A 21,726-nucleotide genomic window follows, 5' to 3' on the forward strand; every position below is an offset into this window, starting at 1 on the left:
GCCCTGAATCCGGATTGAAAAAAATTCAAATTTTGCTCGCGGCTATCCAATCAGTAAGCGCTTGCGCTACAATGTTTTCAATATTTCTTAGATAAAAGTTACATTTGACACAAGCATAATTGAAGACTATATGGGTCGAGGTTGGTTCGTTTAAGTAAGGGTTGAATACCAGCGGTCTTGTAAGCTTCTGTCACAGCACCAGAGGAGAGTGATAAATTCATAATGAAAGTTCCTAAAATCTGAAAGAAGTGCTTGAACGCGTTTCCCAGAATGAGGGTCGAGCCAACAAGCTGTCTGTTTTGCCGCACTAACTAGTTGTGTAAGGCTAACAAGGTCACTTGTACATCAAGGCCTGTAAATGTACCATTAAATCTTTAGTTCTCTTGGGAAGACGTTCAACAAAAAAAATTGTGTCTGTCGGAACTTATGACAACTATTCCAGAAAACCATTTGTGAAGTCAAAGGTAGCCGATGTCAGACAAGAGTCAAAAACTTTATTCTAGTTTATCGCAAACATGTTTGATGGGGTTGGAGTTGTTACAACTCTTGATTAAATAATCAATTAATTACAAAATGTATAATTTCGAATGCAATGACTAATTGAATGATGTAATGATGTCACAGCGACCCAAGACTCAAAGAGTGCCTAATAGGTTTTAGACAGTCAACAAGTCCTCACTTAGCAACTCAGAAAACATTCAACACAAACACATCGCTACACCTCAAACCACACGTCAGTTTATTTGGTTCTTTGAAATTATTTTATGATGATCATATTTTGAGTATTTAATGCCAACGTACGACAAGTGAAGAAAAGAGAATGTCTCTCCTTACAGACAAGGTCTATCGGTCTTAGCTTGATGAGTTGAAACGAGTAGTACATTTGTATTTGTTTCTTATTACAGATTGAGATACTGTGACGATCCGTAATCCTGAAAGCATAAGAACAATGTATTATTTCTCCTGATAGATGATGTCATCATGGCATGATGACATTATCTGACTCATACTTCCGACTAAAGCAGCGCGAGAGGTCGGTGTGCCATCTTCCCATCAAAGTAAAACAACGAGAGTGAGTTTGTTTCACTATGACCCACATTGATGAGTTTACACAGCTCAGATTCGAAGAGATACAACATGGCCTCTCATTCTTCACATGCCCGGAACGTAAAAAAAAAATAAAAATACTGATAGGAACTAATCAGTACATGCTGGCATCTGGGATCTGACATGTGCTGGACCTCACAGGAGGAACCTAACCCAACCATCAATCACAACAGAACAAGTATTCTTCACTGTGTGACGGCCACACTCAACAATCATTTTAATGGCAGCAGTTTTTACGTATTTTTTTTTTCATGTCAACATTTCCCAAATGTAATCCACTTCTACACAGAGATCCAATAAAATTACCCTATCAGAACCATAAACTAACACATAGAACCCAATCAACTTGTTCTAAAGATGACAGTTTGCTTAGATGTCTGGAAAACAATTATTGAAACATTCTGAAGAGTACCTCAATAAATTAAACACAAGTCCACCGTCAGGCCATCTTTTCTTAACGTTTTGAACAAAATCAGTCTTAAAATTCTCACTTCTTGTTCCACACTTGCTGACTTTCTTTCCCCATCTCATTTTTCCATTTTTGAGGCTTTGTACACAGTTTGTTGTATGGGGTGCACTGTGAGGCCACGGTTTCATGGTGACTCTTGATGGAACAGTCATTCCTCATCAGGAACACAAAATTCTTGAACTCAAAATGAGCACAACATAATGGCTAAAAGGAGAAGTAATGTTCACCCAAAGCAGGTTCAGCTTGTTAATAAACCGCAATGCCTATTCATCAATTAACTGAGCTGTTGTAGGATGCTGACCGTGACAGCAAATAGGGGATTCCATGCAATGTAGCGAGGTGACAGAGTTTCTGTTGTTGGCTGTCCACACAGACGTGCTCTGTGCCGTCCTGTTGAGCGTCAGACTCCCTGCGTCAGACCTGGCCTTGGAGAGAAGGACTATATTATGGCACCTTGGCCCTTGCTCCTCAGCTGAAGTTTGCAAATTTTTCAACGGGAGAAAATGTCAGGGATCAAGTTTTCTATTTAGGCCCCCGAAATGTCCCTATCTTATCACACGTCTGTGCTTTTGGCTCCAACAGCCGGGCAGCTCAGCACCCATTCGGGTCCAAGACATACAATCATCAGCCGCACCATCAAGAAAATTATTTACCCTCCAAACACGTAGATGCATAAATAATTCAAGACACAGAATCAAATAACCGATATGCTGTATGTTTTCAAATACCAGCACTGTTACTTGATACTCGAAGGATTTACATAAGTGCTTTAAAGACGACAACTGGAGAGATGTATAACCAATAAAGGCAGCAGACCTCTCTCTGCCCCCGCACATGACATCAACCAGCATCACTTGCTGATCTCACTGTCAAACATGAATGGCCTTGATTTTTTTTTTCCACCTCAACGACCATAAACATCATGCAAACTCAAGCAGAAAAGGAGAAACGGGAATCGAGGATTTAAGGCACCCAATGGATGAAATTTTCTCACCGCCTCCACTTACCATACTGACGTTTAATAAATGGCTTGACCTTCAGCTCCCGCTATATAAGTTGTCAAGTCTTGCTCAAAGGAGAATATCACTCCGAATAAAATGGGAGCTCAGTAGAGAGCCGTTAGTTTATAGTTCTCATTCTTCAAATATCTGAGCAGTGATGCTGAGGAATTTGCAAACATTTGCTCTATATTATCTTGTTACAAACACTCGGAATCCATACTTTTTGTCTCTGATAGGAGGCAAACATAATTGAGATAATTACTCCTCCTCAGGGAGACATTCATTGCATTTGTTTTCAGTTAGTGGGCCGAATCGGATTTGCCAGGTTGGAAATTGCCTAAAAATGTCAACTTGTAGATAATTGTGAGTTCACCGTAGACATGAAAAGACAGTCCGAGAGATAAATGATTTGGTCTCCAGTGTATATTTTTCAGTGGTTGAGGGGCATCTGGAATACAAACATTGAGATTTGTTTGTACAAAATTAAACATTAATCTGGTGATAGTTGTTTCACGTGTTTATGGGAATACAAAGCAGTCTTGTGTGGTCCATTGTCTAATGAAACACTCTCATGAGATCCTCAGTACAGAACACTCTCTACCTGGAAGCCCGATTTCACATGGGGTGAGCACATGGTGGACATTGACTAAGACAAGTGGGCTTTTCTCCTCTGCGGGAAGCACCCCCTTTTTTTAAAAGGGGGTGTTGGGAGAGTTTTTTGTGTTGGGGAGACTTTCAGCCTTAAAGGCCAGCTGTGTTGGTGCTGTCAGCCTCATTGCCTCCAGTCCATCTCATCTGGTCCACATGAGCTCTCATGGAGAACTTCAGACGGATTAGCACACGAGAAGACAGCTTGAACTGTTCAGGTGCAAGTGTTCAGGGGTCAGTCAAAGGTTTTACATGTGGTCTCCCCTCTTGAATGAACATTTAAATGTGCTCTAATGAATGGTTTTTGTTTCCGTCTGTGCGAGAACTACAATTTATTTTCCTAGTGATCAGGAGCATGCCGTTTTCCCAACAGGACATGAAAATCCTTTTTGGGGAAGTCAGCATATTTTAGTCGTGGCCCTCTATTTAGAAAAAGTTAATAGGCCGATGTATGGCGTAAGTAAGACACAGTGCAACTGTCCACTAATTCGCATGTCATTTTACTCTTGGTTACTATCAATAATGCAGTGCAGTTGGAGGCTGAACTAATTTTCCTCTACCTATTTTCCTACACGCGTCCAAAACGGACGAGCGCCAGCGGTCTGGCAAAGTATCTATTCCAGTTTTCTCTTCCATCCATCCATCATTTTTTACCGCTTGTCCTCACTAGGGTCGCGGGGGGTGCTGGAGCCTATCCCAGCTATTTTCAGGCAGTAGGCGGGGGACACCCTGAACTGGTTGCCAGCCAATTGCAGGGCACACAGAGACGAACAACCATCCACGCTCACACTCATACCTAGGGGCAATTTAGAGCGTTCAATCGGCCTACAATGCATGTTTTTGGAATGTGGGAGGAAACCGGAGTACCCGGAGGAAACCCACACAAGCACGGGGAGAACATGCAAACTCCACACAGGATAGCCGGAGCCGGGATCGAACCCACGCCCGATGCTGTCTCTCACTGTGAGGCCATCGTGCTAACCATTCGGCCACCGTGCCGCCCCCAGTTTTCTCTTGCAGTGATTTATTACTTTTCAATACAGTTCTCAGAGGTTGGCTTGTCTCAACTATACACAGTACACAGATCACCGCTGTTGCATTTTTCTTTTTGGTTGAATTCACTAACAAGTACTGCCTGGATATGAGATGTCTGCCTGCTAGGATGTCAAATTAGATACTGAGCTTTGCACCTTTTTGCGTGATGCCAACAAACGTATGTGTGATGCCAATCTACTGTATGAGTTGCGGAATTTTTTTCTTTGAGTTAATGACACATTTATAATAATAATAATGATAATAAATTGGTGCAGATGCCACCACTCTTGCACTGATATTGTGAGTACCATCCAATCACCTTGCTAGGCAATGCGACATCAGACCACCCGAGTCTGGTGTTTTCTTCCTAAATGCAACCAAGGAGAAAGCTGCAGGCTGTTTTGGTTCAGCTGCTGGTGACATATCGCACAGCACAATGTCATCGGTGTCATCAGTGCTGTGCAGCAAAAGTGTTGTATGCTGACAGCTTCAGCAAGACCTCAGCTTCCTTTTTAAGAGGCGAAGAATTGGGGAATGGGGCAGCTGCATGTCAATTATGTGCATATCCACAATGAGGATATGAAAAACTCATACGGCTGTTCTCTAAATGGAAAATAACAGAGTCTGCACCATGACGATTAGAAACGATACTGGTAAATATCTACCATTGAAAATATCCAAGAAGCAGTTTACATCACAAATTAGAACATTTTTAATCATCACTGAGAAACATAGTTGAACAGGAACCTTGTGGTGAAAGAATACTTTTATTAGTTGGCCTTTTGAGAATCAAGAGTGTCTGTGCTGTATCTGTGTATTTTCATGGCAGGAGTTGTAGTTTATGAGCCATTTTAGTCGAGTGAGCTAACTGCTAAAAATTGCATGCCACAAGCAGACATGAAAACATTATCCATTCCTCAAAACAGAAGTCCTTTGTGCAAAACATGTCTTTGGGCCGTCCCATTGAACCACAGTTGTGTTTCTTAAATGCAGACTCAAATACAGTTGCACAATGAATTGTGTCTTTGGCCAGAAGAAGAAATATAGCATGTGCATGCTGAGATTTCTTGCCCACGTATATTGTTTAAAAGTGGCTCTTTCAGAGCTGTAATCACAAACTTAATGTTGTGGAATATCCGACTGATCTTATGTATTTAGGCAGCGGCTTGCCAAATGTGACATTGCATGCCTGCAACCCGAAAGTTACAGCTATGATATTGTGTGGTCTATAAAGATGGACAGATAAAGCGGCTCGTAAGTATTTCATCATTGAAACGGAGTTTTGTCTTCTTCTGGAAGGAGTACAACGCAGTTAAGGTCAGTGGAGGCCATTTGCAAGACAGACCTCCGATGTGGTGCGTCTCTCATATGAGAAAAAAAAAATGAATGTTCCACTTGAGATCAAGTGTCTTTTGCAATGACTGGGACATTTTTATATCTGTGCCTGAAATATAGTCGTAAAGTTGCGCTAAAGTGTTTTTCTCCATCAAATTCAGATGTAGACATTAATTCATAAACACACTATGTGTTATCTCAATGTTTTGTATAAACACTGTGTGTGAAGCAAACATAAAATGTAAAAAAAAAATATTCCGACCATTCCATTCATTTTGATTGCATGTCTTGACAACCAAATTGTGGGGCTTTCAAAAAAAAAAAATACTGTACATGTGTGTGCATTTTCCACAGGGCTGCCCTGCTTGTCAAGCAAGAGGGGAACATTTACTGTTTTTGCTTCTCATCGGGAACTTGGCTGAACGCTGCACACTCTCTTCAGTAGTAAAGCAATGCTAAATCAATGTTAATGTAGCCCGATGTCTTTATGATTTACTGGAGTCTCGCTCACTTGCTGAATAAACAGAAGTTTGCACAGCTCAAATAAAATTTGATGAGGAGATAATTTTGTGAGCGCGCAGCATAAAGGCCTCTCTCATGTGTCGAGGTTATGCACTCGAAGGGCAAATCAACGTAAAGACAGCAGCATGCAAACGATACGTTGATGAAAGATGGTGGTGATCACACGTCCACCAGTGCAGACTGTCCTACTCAAGCCCTCGAAATCGTTGGCGCCTTTCCCGATTGAATCCATTGATTTACAAGGTACAATTTCCTCACATGTAGAGTCATTGGCCACAAGTAACACACCTGTACAGTTGATTGACGTCCATTACTTAAGTGATATAGATATTCGTTGAATTATATTTTAGTATTGTGTTTTTTGTTAAAATTGTGTTCAAATTGCACTGTGGCAAACGAGAAACTGTATGAAGTATTTTGTCTCCCTTATGTCGAAAAAATAAGGAAACAAAATATAAAGACGCATGAAAAGAAGGCAGAATTTGTGATGTTAACCAACATTGAAATTAGCCCCTTTGTATAACTTGTTGGATGGAAAGCCTACGTTAGAAATCCTTAAATATCCTTATTACATCCAGTAAAGTAAGCCAAGTACAAAGAAAAGAGAGCATTGAACTTTTTTGGCATGAGCAACTTCTAATCAAAGATGAAACCCGCATATTCAAGCCTTTAATCTCAGATTTCATCAAGAGATCTTGGAGCTGCTCCACTGACAGAGAATAGTAAGATGACATGCTGGATTGTGCTGTGACGTTTTGGAGCGTAAGAATCCAAGTATCTTGCACAGTAACAGTATTGGAGCAGAACAAATGCTGTGTGAAACTTGTCTGCAAGACGAGAAAATTCGGCACTTGAAGGTTGTTGTTCAATTAATTTTGTAATTGGATCAAGACTCTTCGGTTGGAAAAGTAGGAGACTCACAGAGACGAAATCATTTTTGTTCTAAGTTCCTATAGGACAAAAATAACTAACTTAAAAAAATAACTTAAGGTTTCATAATAAGCATAATTTGTTTGATTATCCATCGTAAATAACAGAAATGGGTCGTCCGTTGCTCCTTCATTCAAACAGTCACTTTTTTTTTTTAAGTAGAAAGAATGCTCAGTTGTCAGATGCAAAACAATATTTCTTCTAACAAAATCCTGCCAATCAGACAACCCCCATGGGAATTCCTTACATCACACATTCTGTAAAAGTTTAAAACCCACTAAGAATTATTATAATGAATCATCTTCCTTTGTGGAATGAGACTCTTACAATGATATCAGATTTAGCCGACTTTGAAGTCATGACAATGTGAAGACAAAATGTGAAAAGGTTGTTTTTCAAGTGCCAAGAATAGACAAGCGATTCCCTGCCGGCTTCCGCCACACTGGCCTTTTCCCACATGTGACACCACCCCATGTTTATCTAGGTGACTTCCACCCTGTGCGTCTTTTTTTTTTTTTTTTTTGTGGCAGTGTCTTCCATTGTTTCCGTCACTATCTACCTGTCCTTCATCACAGTACCTGATCCTTTATATGGCCAGTAAACATTTTTGGTAACTTACGTAAAAATGGGCACACACAACTCACAACGAGCCAGTGGAACCATGTGATTTCTCCCATCTCATCTGCAGAAAAATGTATGATGTCATAGTTAGGAGATACGGCTTTGAATCTCTCTTGGAACATCTTGGTTTGTTCTCACCATGCTTACGTGGGTCTCCTCGGGAAACTCCAGGTTCCTTTCAAAAACATGAAATTGAATACTTTATTACCCAGCCAGGTCGGTGTTTTGAGTTTTTCAAATCTCAGGGCACACATTCGAACAAAACTGTCACAAAAAGTATACATACAAGAATACTCACCAATTTACTTAGTCGGCGTATAGCCTGGGTCTGTTTAGTTCAATGCAAAGCGACTATTCTGCTGCAAGAATAGCATCAGGTAGGTAGAGGTTAATTGTACCTGCTATCAAGTGGAAGATGATTTAATTGAATACACTGTGAACAAAGAAACATTTCAAATAATAAGAAGAATTTACAGAACAATAAAGTCAAATTTGAACTTGAAAAATGTGTTCATGGGCGTTCCTGCTTATGTCACCTTGTAGGGCAGTCTTTGAAGGAGATGGGGGCACAGGGGACATCCAGGCTTCACAATACAGTGTTGTATGCCAGCAGCATCACAAGGATATGACGCTATCCCGGGAGGAGTGGGCTTCACAATGTACTGTGTACATTTACTATAATGTGAGTGAGCATCTTGTTGACATTGTGAAACGCGTATGTGATGAAGTACACAAGAGATTGGATTCTGTGGTTATGAAAAATATCAGCTAAGTACACAAACAGCTCTTGGATTAAAGACCTCAGAAACCGCAATGTCCAAATAGTGTGGGAGTGAAAGAATAAAAAGTGACCTGACAAGGGTAGAAATTAGTGTGAGACTGCCCTCTAGTGTGAAGAGCATAAGTTTACTAAGCATCGCGGGTGTGTGTGTGTGTTTCCTTTGCTTTAGAATAGATAGATAGATCACAAGCTCAGTGTAAGTGTACAGTAACTTGCCTTAACCTATGATGAGGGTCCAGCAATCACTGCCCTATTGGTGCTGCATTATCAGATTTCATTTGATTGACTTTGATATCACAATAAATACTTTTCAAATGAGGCACTTTGCTGTATATATATATATATATATATATATATATATATATATATATATATATATATATATGACAGTATCATTTGCATTTTTAGAGTCACTTCACAATGTTAACAAAACTGGAAGAACTTTTTTTTGCAAAGGCAAGTGTTCATTATTTTACAAAAAAATATTAGAAAAAGTGCAAAACGGGTAAAGAAAAGACATAAAAACTTATCTTGATTAATAAAGGGGCAGGGCCATGAGATCGATCGATAAATCAAAATTCACAACAAAAACAACCAAAATATAGATGGTTAATAATAAAATAATTAAAAAGTACTGAGATGCGCGGTTTTGATTGTTTGTTTTTTTTTAGATGATTTTGAGAAATCAACTGGATAGCCAGTCCCCTCGCATGCCTGATGTTCTTTGTTTTAATCTCAATTACCACATTCCTTTATGGCATTTGCATATTCTCCCCTTGCTTGTGTGGGATTTCTCCCAACATTCTGGCTTTCCAAAAACATGCAAGTATCAGTGTGTTTATTGAGGACTCTAAATTGTCCAAAAGTGAGAAAGGTTTTCTGTCCAATGTGCCCTGTGATTGGTCCTAATCAGGTCAATCTATAGTGACAAAAACATTTATTTATTTATTTACAGGAGTTTAAAAAATATCATAATAATCTGTTCCACTATATGTGTAAAGTGATTAGAAAAAAACAATTGTGTGCACAATATGTCGCTCGTTAATTACCTAGGTATATAAGCTACAAATGAAATTCCGAACATTATACTGCAAGTAATCTTCTTCACAGTATATCTGAATGTTCACTCGTTTTACAGACTTCTTTCACTGGCGTCAACGTGATGCTCCAGATTCCAGCACAGACAGGCGTGAGCTAATTAAAGTGATACATTAGCGAGGGGGTTATATTTATACCTCCCACATTTCTTATCATGCACGACCCCGCCGACCCTAAAGAAAAGATACATCCCTCTTTTCCACAAGGGGGCGCAATTGTATAAAGGTTTTCGGCAAATGTTTGCATGTTCCAAATTTCTGTTTTCTTTGCTGAGAAAACAAAAAGACGCTTATAGTAAAACCTCGATTAGATTGATTCCTTACCTTAGCATGAATGATAAATCAACAATTCAATTTCAATACATTGGTTTGAAATTATTCACTCACTATGCCAGCGACTCGTATTGCTCCACAAAACAATTAAATGGTGACCCGCTAGATGGCATAAAATACATAAATAATCTGCGTGCTCACTTTACACTTTAATTTGGTGGTGTCTTGTGAATTATTTTTGTATTTTAGAGTTGTAAAATACGATAGATAGATAGATAGATAGATAGATAGATAGATCGATAGATAGATAGATAGATAGATAGATAGATAGATAGATAGATAGATAGATAGATAGATAGATAGATAGATAGATAGATAGATAGATAGATAGATAGATAGATAGACAGATAGATAGATAGATAGATAGATAGATAGATAGATAGATAGATAGATGGATAGATAGATAGATAGATAGATAGATAGATAGATAGATAGATAGATAGATGTGAATAGAGACCGAATTAAGGGGATCATAGTCAATGACAATTTAAATAGTTCAATAACACTTAATCGATGTGCATCTTGGTACGTGGCCTGGCAGCTCCTTCGAATACTTGAAAAGGAAGATTAGAACCAGATGTTGAATGGGGCCCAGGCGCCAGCCAATAGGGAGCGAGGCCATTTGGTCTGTGGGAGGAGATTCAATCCCTTCTTTGAGATCGGGAGTATCTTCATCAGGTAGTTTAAAAACCAAGCAAAGAGGAAGACATAGCCCAAGCAAGTCATTTCCCTTCAGTCGTAGAGTTTTTCTTCATTGTAAGAAGTGTCTGAATATGTGCGGTGACTGCGCTCCAGCATGTTGAGCACGAAGGGTTCATGTGTGGGAATGATGAGCGCCGCCGTGGGAATGGACCGCACTAGGGTCGGTGAGAGGCTCCAGGCCGCCTTGGCCGGGTTGCAAGAGCTCCATCTGCTTCGGGACAGACAGGGCGACATGGTGAGCTGGGCGCTCGGAGTGGACCGAGAAGAGCCGGTTAGTCGCGTGCACGTCGGTCTGGACGACGCGAGGAAGATGGGGGCAGAGGAGCAGCGGTTGGAGGCGACACTCACAGCCCTGAAGCAACAGCTGGTAGGAAGTTGTTTAAATACAAAGTCATAAAATTGAGTAGTTAAGATAGATGTCTAGCATTTAGATGAAATCTTATGTGAATGTTTTAAATGACATATTTTTCGACCTTTGAATGTAACGTCTTTAGTATGAATATTTCAATCTGCTGATTTGGGGTTTAACATCAAACTTTCAAACACTCAGTTGGAGATAGGAAGCAGGAATGGAGTCATAAATTATCTTCATTGCTGTGGCACATTATAGTGTATGTGGTGTAAGACTGCAGGGGGGCAGTCGCAATCATTAACCACTAATGCCAGGAAATAATAAAACCAAGGATGGTGTGTTATTTCTTTTGTAAAGAGTGGCAATCAGTGCTCCCAATGAATGTTGCTGACAACTGGCGATGCGGTCCTATCCTTGACAAGCTTTGCCATGTGTGCTGCTATTATACGCATTTGCAGGAACAGCAGGGACTATCACGCATGCCAAAGTTACAATGATTTGCTGTGTGATACTTGTGATGCATACGAGGATTGAACCTCACAAATTTTCTTCACATCCCAGCTTTAATTACAGGAGCCTAGTTTGATAAGTCACATTTTTTGTTTAAATTCTAAATACTTTTAGTTATAGTTGCAGGAAAATAAATATATGAATAACATAATAAACATGCTAAAAGTATATTAATTTTCCACCCCATTAACAACTGTAACAGTAAATACCATGCCTTACCCGGCAAAGCAAACAGTCATCCACCCCAACCCCCAATTGCTGCTCCTCTAAGCAGTTTACACAATGGCCAGCCTTCGCTGTGGGGGAGAAATGAGTTACCCACCACTGCTTTTCCATGCTCCCCCATGTCCTCCTGGGGTTAATCATCAGCCACAGCTGAGTGATGCCTCTGTTTCTAAGGACTGTACAGTAGTCGTCTCAATCTACATGTGTGTTTCTGCCTTATTTTGTTTTACCCAAATATATATATAAACACTGTCCATGACCCTGCGTATTAGCTACTGATGAAGATATGTTACGAGGTATGTCTGAAAGAATTTTTTTTTTTTTTTACAGTCTCGTCTTCGGAAACAGGATGTAGGACTGAAGACTCACTTGCAGCAGCTTGACCAACAAATAAGTGAGCTAAAGCTGGATGTAAACAAGGCCTCCACTGAGCAACTGGAGAGTGACAGCAGGCCAAGTTCAGGTGTGTGTACTCACATTTACCCTCTTTATTTGTGGAGGAAAAGCATAAAGTCATGAGTTTTGCTTAAGTAGCTCTTCTCTCTCCAGGTTTCTATGAGCTCAGTGATGGTGGCTCGTGCTCCTTGTCAAACTCATGCACTTCAGTGTACAGTGAGTGCCTGACGTCCTCCCAGACAAGTCTTCTTCTCCCTCCCACAAGTCCGGCTAATTCTCAAGTTAGCCCGCCATTACAAGTTGATGTGTACCGTCGTCGTTCGGCCGATGAAGGAGCAACACACTCCAATCCCACCCGGGCAACAGGCCTTCATCTGGGAAGCAGTAGAATCAGAGCAGGCTCTACTGTCACTGAACTTGGACGGCCAAGACCTGTGTCAACAGGTAGACACTCCTCCAACACACGTTTTGTTTAATTTCTATGATGCAGCAATAGAAACCACAACATTAGGTACTCATGCTTTATTTAATGGGATCTAATAATAATGTGTGTCTTTATAAAGATGAAAATTCTCATTTTATTGACTGGCAGGTGTATTAATCAAACTACAGTATATATATATACATATATATATATATATATATATATATATATATATATACACACACTTTTGAGTAGTAATATAATTTAATTGCTGCACATACACTCACACTTTATTTCATGTGTCATATAAAAGATTAATTATTGTTTTATGCTTGCTGTGTCTCTAAGGTGACCTAGACAGGATGATAACTCAAGGACTGAACTATAAACCAGTGGATGCTAAGAAACCACCGATGTGCCCAATTCCAAAGATCCCAACAACAGATCCTAAATTCCAGAGCAATTTGGTATCTCGCAATGGGATTGAATTGTACCAGTACCCAAGCCCCTTGCATGCTGTCGCTCTCCAAAGTCCTATCTTTTTTTATGATGCGGAATCAGCCATACCTGGACATGGCGACAGACCTCCAATGAGTGATTCTGACATGCTCCAGGGGACTGAAATGGGCTATGATACCAAGACTCTGGGTTACATTGACAAGCTCCTCCAGCGCAGCTCCAACAAATCCCACATTCATATGACCCTTGAGGCTATGCAGACACGTGGCAACTATCAGAGGAAATCACCTGAAGTTGTAACTGTGTTTCCTCAGAAACCGGTATCTCTTCCTCAACCTCCCCCAAGCCAAGCCACTAACATCATACCACAAGATAATGAACAGAAGAGACAGTGCAAGACACATTCCGGTTCAGAAACAACTGATAACGCAGGCCACCAACAGCCTGTGAGACCTCAAGAGGTTTCATATGGGAATTCCTATCCTGCTGTAATGCGAGAGTACAGCTCTGATGAGGTCACTGCTTCATCACTGAGGAAGAAGGACCAAATGCATGTTGGTTTTGTTTCTAGAGGCCACACAGAAAAGGCATGTGGAGATTCCCTACAAACCCAACCTATAGAGCAGAATAGTCATAGACAAAGACCAGTCATGTCTCACAGTTCCAGCACAGAGGATAGTCATGTCTTGGAGTCGCAGAATGGCCACACAGGCTCCCCCCAGTTTGTCCATGCCAAATTTGTCCCCGCTGGAACTCAGAGGGTCAAGGTGAGACAAGCTGATCGTAAAGCCAAAGCTGTAAAATTCAGAAGAAGGAGCAGTGACAAGCCTCGAGCACTGAGGCAGCATCATGGCTACTCGTCTTGTGAACGAACCAGAGAATCCAATGGGGACCCAAGAAGACCAGGAAAGGGGAAGATCATGCAGAAATACCCCTGCTGTCCAACTGAGGAGCACAAACAAGGTTCAGGCTCAGAGTCAAGTCAGTGTGGCCCTGGAATATTCTATACCCACAAGGTCCATCCAAAGCCACACCCTGCTCCAGCTGCTACCAAGTCCAGCAAAAGCCGCAGATTGCTATGTGAAGAGTATGAGCAGCCTGCGGAGCAGAGGAAGAAGAGGCAAGGGGCTGCCACGTGGTTATCCGATGGGGAGAAGTTCCAAGCTTTATGCGCTCAACATCAGAGCTCAAAAGAACTCTTGGCACAAGCACCACGAAGTATGCATTTAGACCGCAATAAGAGTGCCAAGTCAGCCCAATGGATAGGACCTCATCATCCCTTCATGTCCTCCATGTCATCTAACTCATTCAATACTAAACTCAATGCCAGATATCCCGCAGCACCCTATCATATGTCCAACCTCTACCCACCTCGATGCGAGTCTGAGTACTCGGCTGAATGCATGTCACTGTTTCACTCCACCATTGCCCCAAGCAGTGATGGGGAGATGAGCGATAACACCACCAATCGCTTTGGCGATAGCGAATCCAGCCAGAGTTTCCAATCCTTTTCCGATTCTGACAGCAGCTTGTCCATGGAGGAGGGAGTACATCTGGATAGCCTTGAGGGAGAAGGCGACCTGGTATGGGCCGAAGCTTCTCTGGGGGCCACTGCAGCCGGAAAGACCCTCCAGCAACTCCCTCGACCAGAGCCCTCAGCTTGCCGTATCAAAGCCTCAAGAGCCCTGAAGAAGAAGATTCGGCGCTTCCAGCCTGCATCACTGAAGGTCATGACTCTGGTGTAATCGGTTACCTCAGGCAAAATGTTTGTCGCTGAAGAAAAACAAAAAAAACAAAGAACCACGTGGTACTCAGAACTTTAATGGAAATATCTCACCTGTTAGATCACCCTTCTTTTATCAGTGCACTGATTGTTTTTCATGAAAGATTTTATAACCGCAACTTAGTTTTTTTTTTATTTTATGTTGTAAAAGCATGCTTGTGTAACACAATTACAGTGACACTTATTTGTAAATATTTATCTTATTATTATTCTTTTCTCAATGCATGTGTCATAATTGTCATGTTGAAAATATAAAAATGTGTCCATTGACTAATAAATCCAACTTGCAAACGTTTGTTACTATTTTGGTTTTCTCTGACTAATCATCCATGTTTATTATAATAAACTGCCAATTGATAAATATTGAATCGGCTTGCATTGACCTTTTAATACACCTTTACTTTTACTGTTTATTTATATGATCGCAGGTGACGATGGGTTTGATTAAGACTGCTTTTGCATCAACTATTAGCTATTAGATGTGAGTAAACAACATTCTGCTGACTATCATCCATTTGATAACTAAAGTCTTGATCTTAACAAACATCCTGCTGAGGCTAACCAATTTAGCACAGATATCTGTGACAGTTCGTTATCTGGTTTCCTGATTCAGACCAGCTGTTGGCTTAATAAGTTGCAGATTCAACATTCGACCCAGACGGTCATGCTTAATTAGTGGCGCGAAACAGCACTCAGACATTCAAATGAAAGTAAACACATTTACGCTGAAGCACTAAAACTAACAATCACCACACATGAATGGACATTGCAATGACAGTCAATGGGTAAGTTACAGCTAAGATGTTCCACCTTGAGCTCTGACTTTTAAAATTATTAGTGTACGCGGGTTGGAGGACAAATGACAAGAGCTTTATTATAGCTGAGCTATGAAAAGGAGATTAGACATGGCGATCAAATGAGCTTGTTTTCAAAATGAACTGAAATTCTTTTAAAGATTTAGCAAGCAAAAAAATATTAGAAAAGGTATATTGTCTGATGGCCAAACTTCCAGGTATCAAATCTGTCTCCCATGGTGATATGTAATAAAACATTCTCCCATCAAACAATCATTTTGACCAGAATTTTTTTAAGAAGCTTACAGGGATGCCATACTCTGTTCTTCATCAAAATTTACTTTAAAGTTGTGTTCCCTGCCGCTGTAATCACTATAGAGGCCAGTATTTAATTCTCTTGCAGTCTGAGCTTGTCTTATTCTCCTTTAACAAGAAACCTTTGCTCCTCAAGAAGAATAGAAAAACATCTTAGAGCTAAAGTGCACATTGGAGGGCAACTCTTCTTTGAATGCATCACAAGTCGAGCGTCGAAAGGGCAAAGGCCTCAATTCACATCAAAGTTAGTGTTTTAAATTCTGCAAATTGCTTCAACTGAATCAACTATTTGGGGTGTGTAGGCCCTCTGTCCTCTCCGTGAGGGTGACAGCGAGACCTTGGTGGGATTAGAGTTGCTGTTTTCAAGCAGGCTCAGAGGGAGCTGGACTTAACTTTGATGTTGGGTGAAACAACACCATGTCAGCTTGACCTTGTGTGCTGGCTGACCTTTGCAGCTGTAGCGCTGGCTCATCTCCGAGGATATCTACAAAAGAGTGTGGGGGGGGTGATATATTCACTGTCTATGAGATCTTCTTTTCATGTTCAGCATGTCTGTTTTACTTTTTGCAGTCAATGGGCCCAATGATCTACAGCTGATTAAACTTTGTTATGCAGTTAAAAGGAAATGCTTTTACGAGAGCTATACTTGAAAAATATATATTTCAAGTTGACAACGGTCTGGGAGTAAAACATCTGGGCTAGGGATGTACAGATGTGCATCAGGATATAGCAACCTGGATATTTTATAGGACTTGAAGTTCTGCATAGATTGTATTTTCTGTTGAATGTATTAGCCTCTTTCCGAAATCCTCCCCATGGATGGCTGTCAAGTCATAATGAAGGACTACAGATGTCGAGTGGGATCTCATTACACAGATTGTCGTTCAGGCGCTCTGACTCTGACATCAAATGCAAGAACACACATGGGCAGATGTCAGTTCTCATCAATATCATACACTTGTGTGCTGACACCACAAAGACTGGTGGAAGTATCACAGCAACTTGTCAAAGCAAAGACGGAACGTATCCAACCTCTTTCAGAGAACCACATATCCGAGTTTAATCAGATGCGGGACCTATTAAAAGGCCGGGATTTCACATTACATTTTGGCTAAATTAGTCTCCAGGTATTTGATGAGGAAAAATATATAGCAGCAGCTGTTTGGTTTAATTACTTGTAATGTAGAGCCAGATTTCTTGAATCACAAGGAGTTTCCACTTGAACATGTTCTCAAACCCATTCTGAAGCATGTTATTGTTTTAAACATCCAAAGATATAAATAGACAAAAGTGTCATTATAGGTGCTGTCAGTACTAGGACAGATGATCACTTAGGTCATTACGACGCATGTCACTGAGCTCCTTTGGACAGTGATCTGATTACATGTTACACATAAGGCCACTGAGCTACACTCTTGCTGTATGCACGACAGACAAAGCATATCTCTGTTGCCAAAACCTGCAACAAAGTATACGATCAAAAAAATCAATTGTGTATTGCCGCACCACTTTAACAATTCTGTGACAATGTGACAACTGTGAAACAAGAACAACATTGCAAACAAACGCAAAAGAGAGCATAGAGAGGACTAAGAACAACAAAGGGTGTGCCGCAGACAGGTGCTAATTAAACTTTGACTTGGTTCACTTGAGTCACAGTTGGAGGGGGGGGGTGCTCCTCTTACGTGAGGATGAGGTAATCCAGAATCCTAATTTATACCAGCCCTTCCCATCTGTCGCCTGGCTCATTATACATCTCCTTACTCTCTTCTTGTCACCATTTATCTATAATTCTACTGCCACTTATATTTATTGTGCCTTTGACTTATTCCAAGAATATCTTTGCAAACTGAACATAGTCTTTGCTTATCTTGCACTGTTTCTGGTTTGTGAATATTTCTTTTGTTGTCTGAAACTCTCGCCACTGGGTGTTATTTAGTCTTGTGAGAAGCGATGTGACTGCCTTGATGGAAAAACTTGGGTCAGGGGAGCTGAGCCTTTTTTTAGATGCAGATTCTGGAGGGAGCTCGGAAACTGATGAATGTCCAGCATTCCACTGGCAGCAGTGGGGATATCATGCTTTCTTGCGGAGAATCATCTTGCATAAAGTATTTCATTTGAATTTCTAAGACTACAAATGTATAAATCTATTTACCGTATATGGTAGACTATAAGTTTTACCGAGCAGAAATATGATTCCGTTTCCTAATAAGTGATCATATATTTTACACACCACTTTACAATTTTTTTATGGATACACATACTATATTTTAGATTTCTGGTGACAAAATGATTGCGATACACGTGCATTTTCGCACGCTTCTGTATGGGGATGAGCTCCATCGTATCTTTTCTCCCTTTGTTGACTGTACATATGAATGAGGTTGGACCGGAATGTCCAATCTCATGAATGTCAATAGTCTGGAGCCGGAGTTAAGGAGCAGGCTTCGCTGGTTGTGAGAAGTGGACAATGGAGATAGACGAAAGAGATTTGAAGAGATTGAAAGTAATGGAAAGATGTGAGCAGGAAAAAGTCTGAGATGTGCAGGCATGAAGGCCAAAGCAAATGGTGAACAAGCCAAAAGACGTTCATGCTGTCCTACTGGTGCAAGGCTTAGCAGGACCTTCCTTTACCACCACCTGCTCCTCTTTAAGCACATCCTGTCATTTAATAGCTAATCCCTTCATTCACTCCGCAGTGTTTGCTTACCATTGTTTCAACTCCCTTCAAGCTGTGGTCAAGGGGTGGTTCAAAAGTTCGCAGTGTATGGAGAGCACACACTCACAGCGACGGAGGGCAACGTGAGTGCAATTGCCCCTGCCAAGCAATTGTCTATGAGAGAAAATCCCTGCGCACATATAAAGCGAAGCAATGGTAGGGCCAATGAACACTTTTGGGCAAACAAAAATAAAATTTGTTCTCCAGTGAAGGCAACCTATACAACATATGTATGTGTATGCGTGTGTGTGAGTTTTATTGTGTAATTGCATATGTAAGAATTGCATAGCGAGATTGAATTTAAGTAATATTATTTTTACAACAAATTATAGGTTATAATTGTAATTTGTAAAAAAAATTATACATATTTTTATCTTTATTAAGCTTAATTTAAAACAGCATTACTATAAAAGCATTTCTGGTGAGGTTTGTTATGCTGCTCATTGTACTCCTGTTGTTGCTCGATGTGTCATTTTCAAATTGTAGAATTGGAAAAATGAGATAGAATAATAAGCAATTATACAAGAAGTTAGCCAGTAATAAAAAAAAATATCTTATATTATATTATATTATATATATATCGATATATATATTATTAAATTGGTCTAAAACCTGTAAATGTTGCCTTTGCCTTAAAATCTATCTGATACTACATTTTGAGCTTGAGTAGGCAAAGATAATCACACTCTTCTCCCAATCTACTGTGTGTGCATTTCAAAAGAGGGTATGCGTTCATCAAGGGAACCAGTAAGTGTATCTGTTGACTGCATGGTGCTTCCTGCAGTATCAAACTGGTTTCTCTGTGAGGATGTCCTGACTGTTTTATGAGCAGGATGTCCTGTGTCACTTCAGAGGATTGCCTCTCTTTTGTCAAGCCTGAAGGCTCGAAACTACTCATTTCAGCTGTCCCAGCCCCACGTGTCCTGGGGATGGAACAATCTCGCTTTATCTTTTGTAGTTTTTTTCTACCGTGTGGTTTGTCCACTTTACTCACCAACGAAGCCACTAATTCTCATCGTAAACAAAAAGTAGGTTTAGTTACTCTGGAATTGTGAATGTGAGCTCTGGAAGAGGACATCAAAAGCACGGTGAGAGTGACAGCTGGTCCTCCTCTTGGCCAGGCCCCCTGATAAGATCAGAGTGACAGGAGTACATGGGACCCAACAGGTACCCCCCTCCAGCCCCATGCCACTCCTTTCTGCTCCCATATGGCCACTAACAAGTCCCTCACCAACCGACGTAAATTCCGATTGACATGTGACCTTTTTATCTACACAGATGCCTTGAGTGATCGGCATTAATACTGATATGGTGTCTCCTGGAGAATGGAGACAGTGAGAATTATGATTTTGCCTTAAAACACCATCACAATGGACCTTTAAATAAAATGTGATCGGAGACTATATATGTCACAGAAATGTAAGCATTTAGCAGTCAGTATTTATTATTATTATTTCTTTATCATTTTGTGCAGATTTCCTCAATCTTCAGAGGTAGAGGCAGTCCATTCCCATGTTACTTCAAAGTCAATGAAATAAATCAATCTGGAGTTGACAAGTATTGAATGGATATTCACTGAACTCAAACAATATTTCAGAGTAAGCGAAAGGCAGAAAAAGACAGACAGACGACAAAACCATGGATGTGGCTTTGTAACAGTTTGGTACATTCTTAGAAGTTCATTTTCTTAATACGTTTGCCCCAAACTATTGCATATCAGTCTTGCCTTACATTATAAGTATTTATCCATGCAATTTACCTGATTCACCTCTCTCTGCTTCCTTCCTTCATGCTATTTAGCTTTCCGTCACATGTGACTGCTCTGTTTCAATAAGATGCCATAAATTCACAGCAAGCACTTTCACAATGGCTGCTTAAAAGCATAGCCTAATGGACTCAAGGAGAACATTGAATGAAATAGTCAAGACTTTAAGAAAATATATCTGCTTGTCTTAATCCATTGAATGAGTTAAATGATGACTCTGCTGTCAAGTCTGAAAGCGTCAATATTCTATAATTTTATGATTTTATGAAATGCGCAATTATATGTCCTGTCATCCTAAATTCATTTATTTTTAAGGAATGTACGTATCTCCTGAAGTATTTTGGGGGATATAATTCCATATACACAAACGCATAATTCATTTTCCAAAGCATGGAAGACTTTCCAATTAAATTTTATTCAGCAGGGGGAAGTTGCTTATTACATGGAAAAGTGCAGCATTTCCTCTGGGTCGATATTGTAGTTTGCTTTTGTCTCACAGGTATTGTTAGTGGTTGGCTTTTTCTCCCCAGATGAAACAGATCAGAGCTCACAGGTGCTGTGGAGAGGCTCCACTCATTGTGAGACATTCAGAATTACAGTTCCGGATGTCTGCTCTGCAGTTTCACTTGTTTTCATTTGAGTCCGTTTCACTGTTTTCGTATCTCAGGGCAAAAAAAAAAAAAAAAAAAGCAAACAAACATGATACTGTGAAGCATCCAATTGTAATCTCAGCCGACTCCACTAACAAGTTGCATGACTCCCTGAGGTCTTGTCTCTTGAGTGATTTGGACAAGCCGCCCCTTTCTCAGTGCAGAGGTCAGGGGTCATATAGGGAACAGACTGATCCTCCACTCAGTATCGAATCTCTGCACCCGGAGGTTCCGACAGCTGTCACTATCTACCCAGAAATATCGAACACAGAAAATTATTGAAGTAAAATCAGAATATCTTTTAATAAGTCCCTATGTATAAAAACAAACATGAGTGGCAGTTGTGTTGTTGGACGGATATAGTTGAGGTAAAGAGATCAAAAGTTTGAAATGGTGCATGGTATTGTTGTTTGTATCCATCATACTGATAGACGTGTCTTAGAAACATGACTCAAAGTAACTTATTGGTGAGGGCTGGCCGTAACCTTTTGTGCTGGAATAGAAGAAAATTTATCATGTGATGTAAGCAGAAGAAAGCTGAATAAGCAGACTAGAAGTTGGAAAGTCCAGTAGGAGGGAATACAAAACATTAGTTTCTCATCAATTATATTAAGAATGAACGTAACGTATGCATAGGTGTATTTCAAAGCAGTACATCAAGACAACATATGGTGAATCTTCCTTTATCTTCCCCTGACAGTTCGCACCAGTGCTTCCTGGCATAAATAAGTTAAATAAAAGGGTGGCAACTGG

General features: G+C 40.4%; 1 protein-coding gene across 1 annotated transcript; it reads left to right on the top strand.

The window, feature by feature from the left end:
* The first annotated feature begins 10,573 nt into the window (after nt 1–10,573).
* dact2 (dishevelled-binding antagonist of beta-catenin 2) lies at nt 10,574–15,025 on the top strand. The gene is made up of 4 exons (XM_088303982.1): nt 10,574–10,948; nt 11,999–12,131; nt 12,218–12,508; nt 12,837–15,025. The coding sequence occupies exons 1-4, from the start codon at nt 10,676–10,678 to the stop codon at nt 14,690–14,692; spliced, it is 2,553 nt and encodes an 850-aa protein (XP_088160108.1). The 5' UTR covers nt 10,574–10,675; the 3' UTR covers nt 14,693–15,025.
* The last annotated feature ends 6,701 nt before the right edge of the window (nt 15,026–21,726 follow it).

This window comes from Idiotropiscis lumnitzeri, chromosome 9, assembly GCF_059441095.1.
Source record: "Idiotropiscis lumnitzeri isolate Australia: NSW breed Sydney's pygmy pipehorse chromosome 9, RoL_Ilum_1.0, whole genome shotgun sequence".
NCBI classification, from domain to species: Eukaryota; Metazoa; Chordata; class Actinopteri; order Syngnathiformes; family Syngnathidae; genus Idiotropiscis; species Idiotropiscis lumnitzeri.

What these genes read in the sequence shown, in the direction of transcription:
- dact2 (XM_088303982.1), top strand. Translation starts at nt 10,676, where the DNA reads ATGTTGAGCACGAAGGGTTCATGTGTGGGAATGATGAGCGCCGCCGTG. An exon ending in TGACAGCAGGCCAAGTTCAG is followed by an intron (nt 12,132 to 12,217) that starts GTGTGTGTACTC and finishes TTCTCTCTCCAG; the next exon opens with GTTTCTATGAGCTCAGTGAT. An exon ending in GCCAAGACCTGTGTCAACAG is followed by an intron (nt 12,509 to 12,836) that starts GTAGACACTCCT and finishes TGTGTCTCTAAG; the next exon opens with GTGACCTAGACAGGATGATA.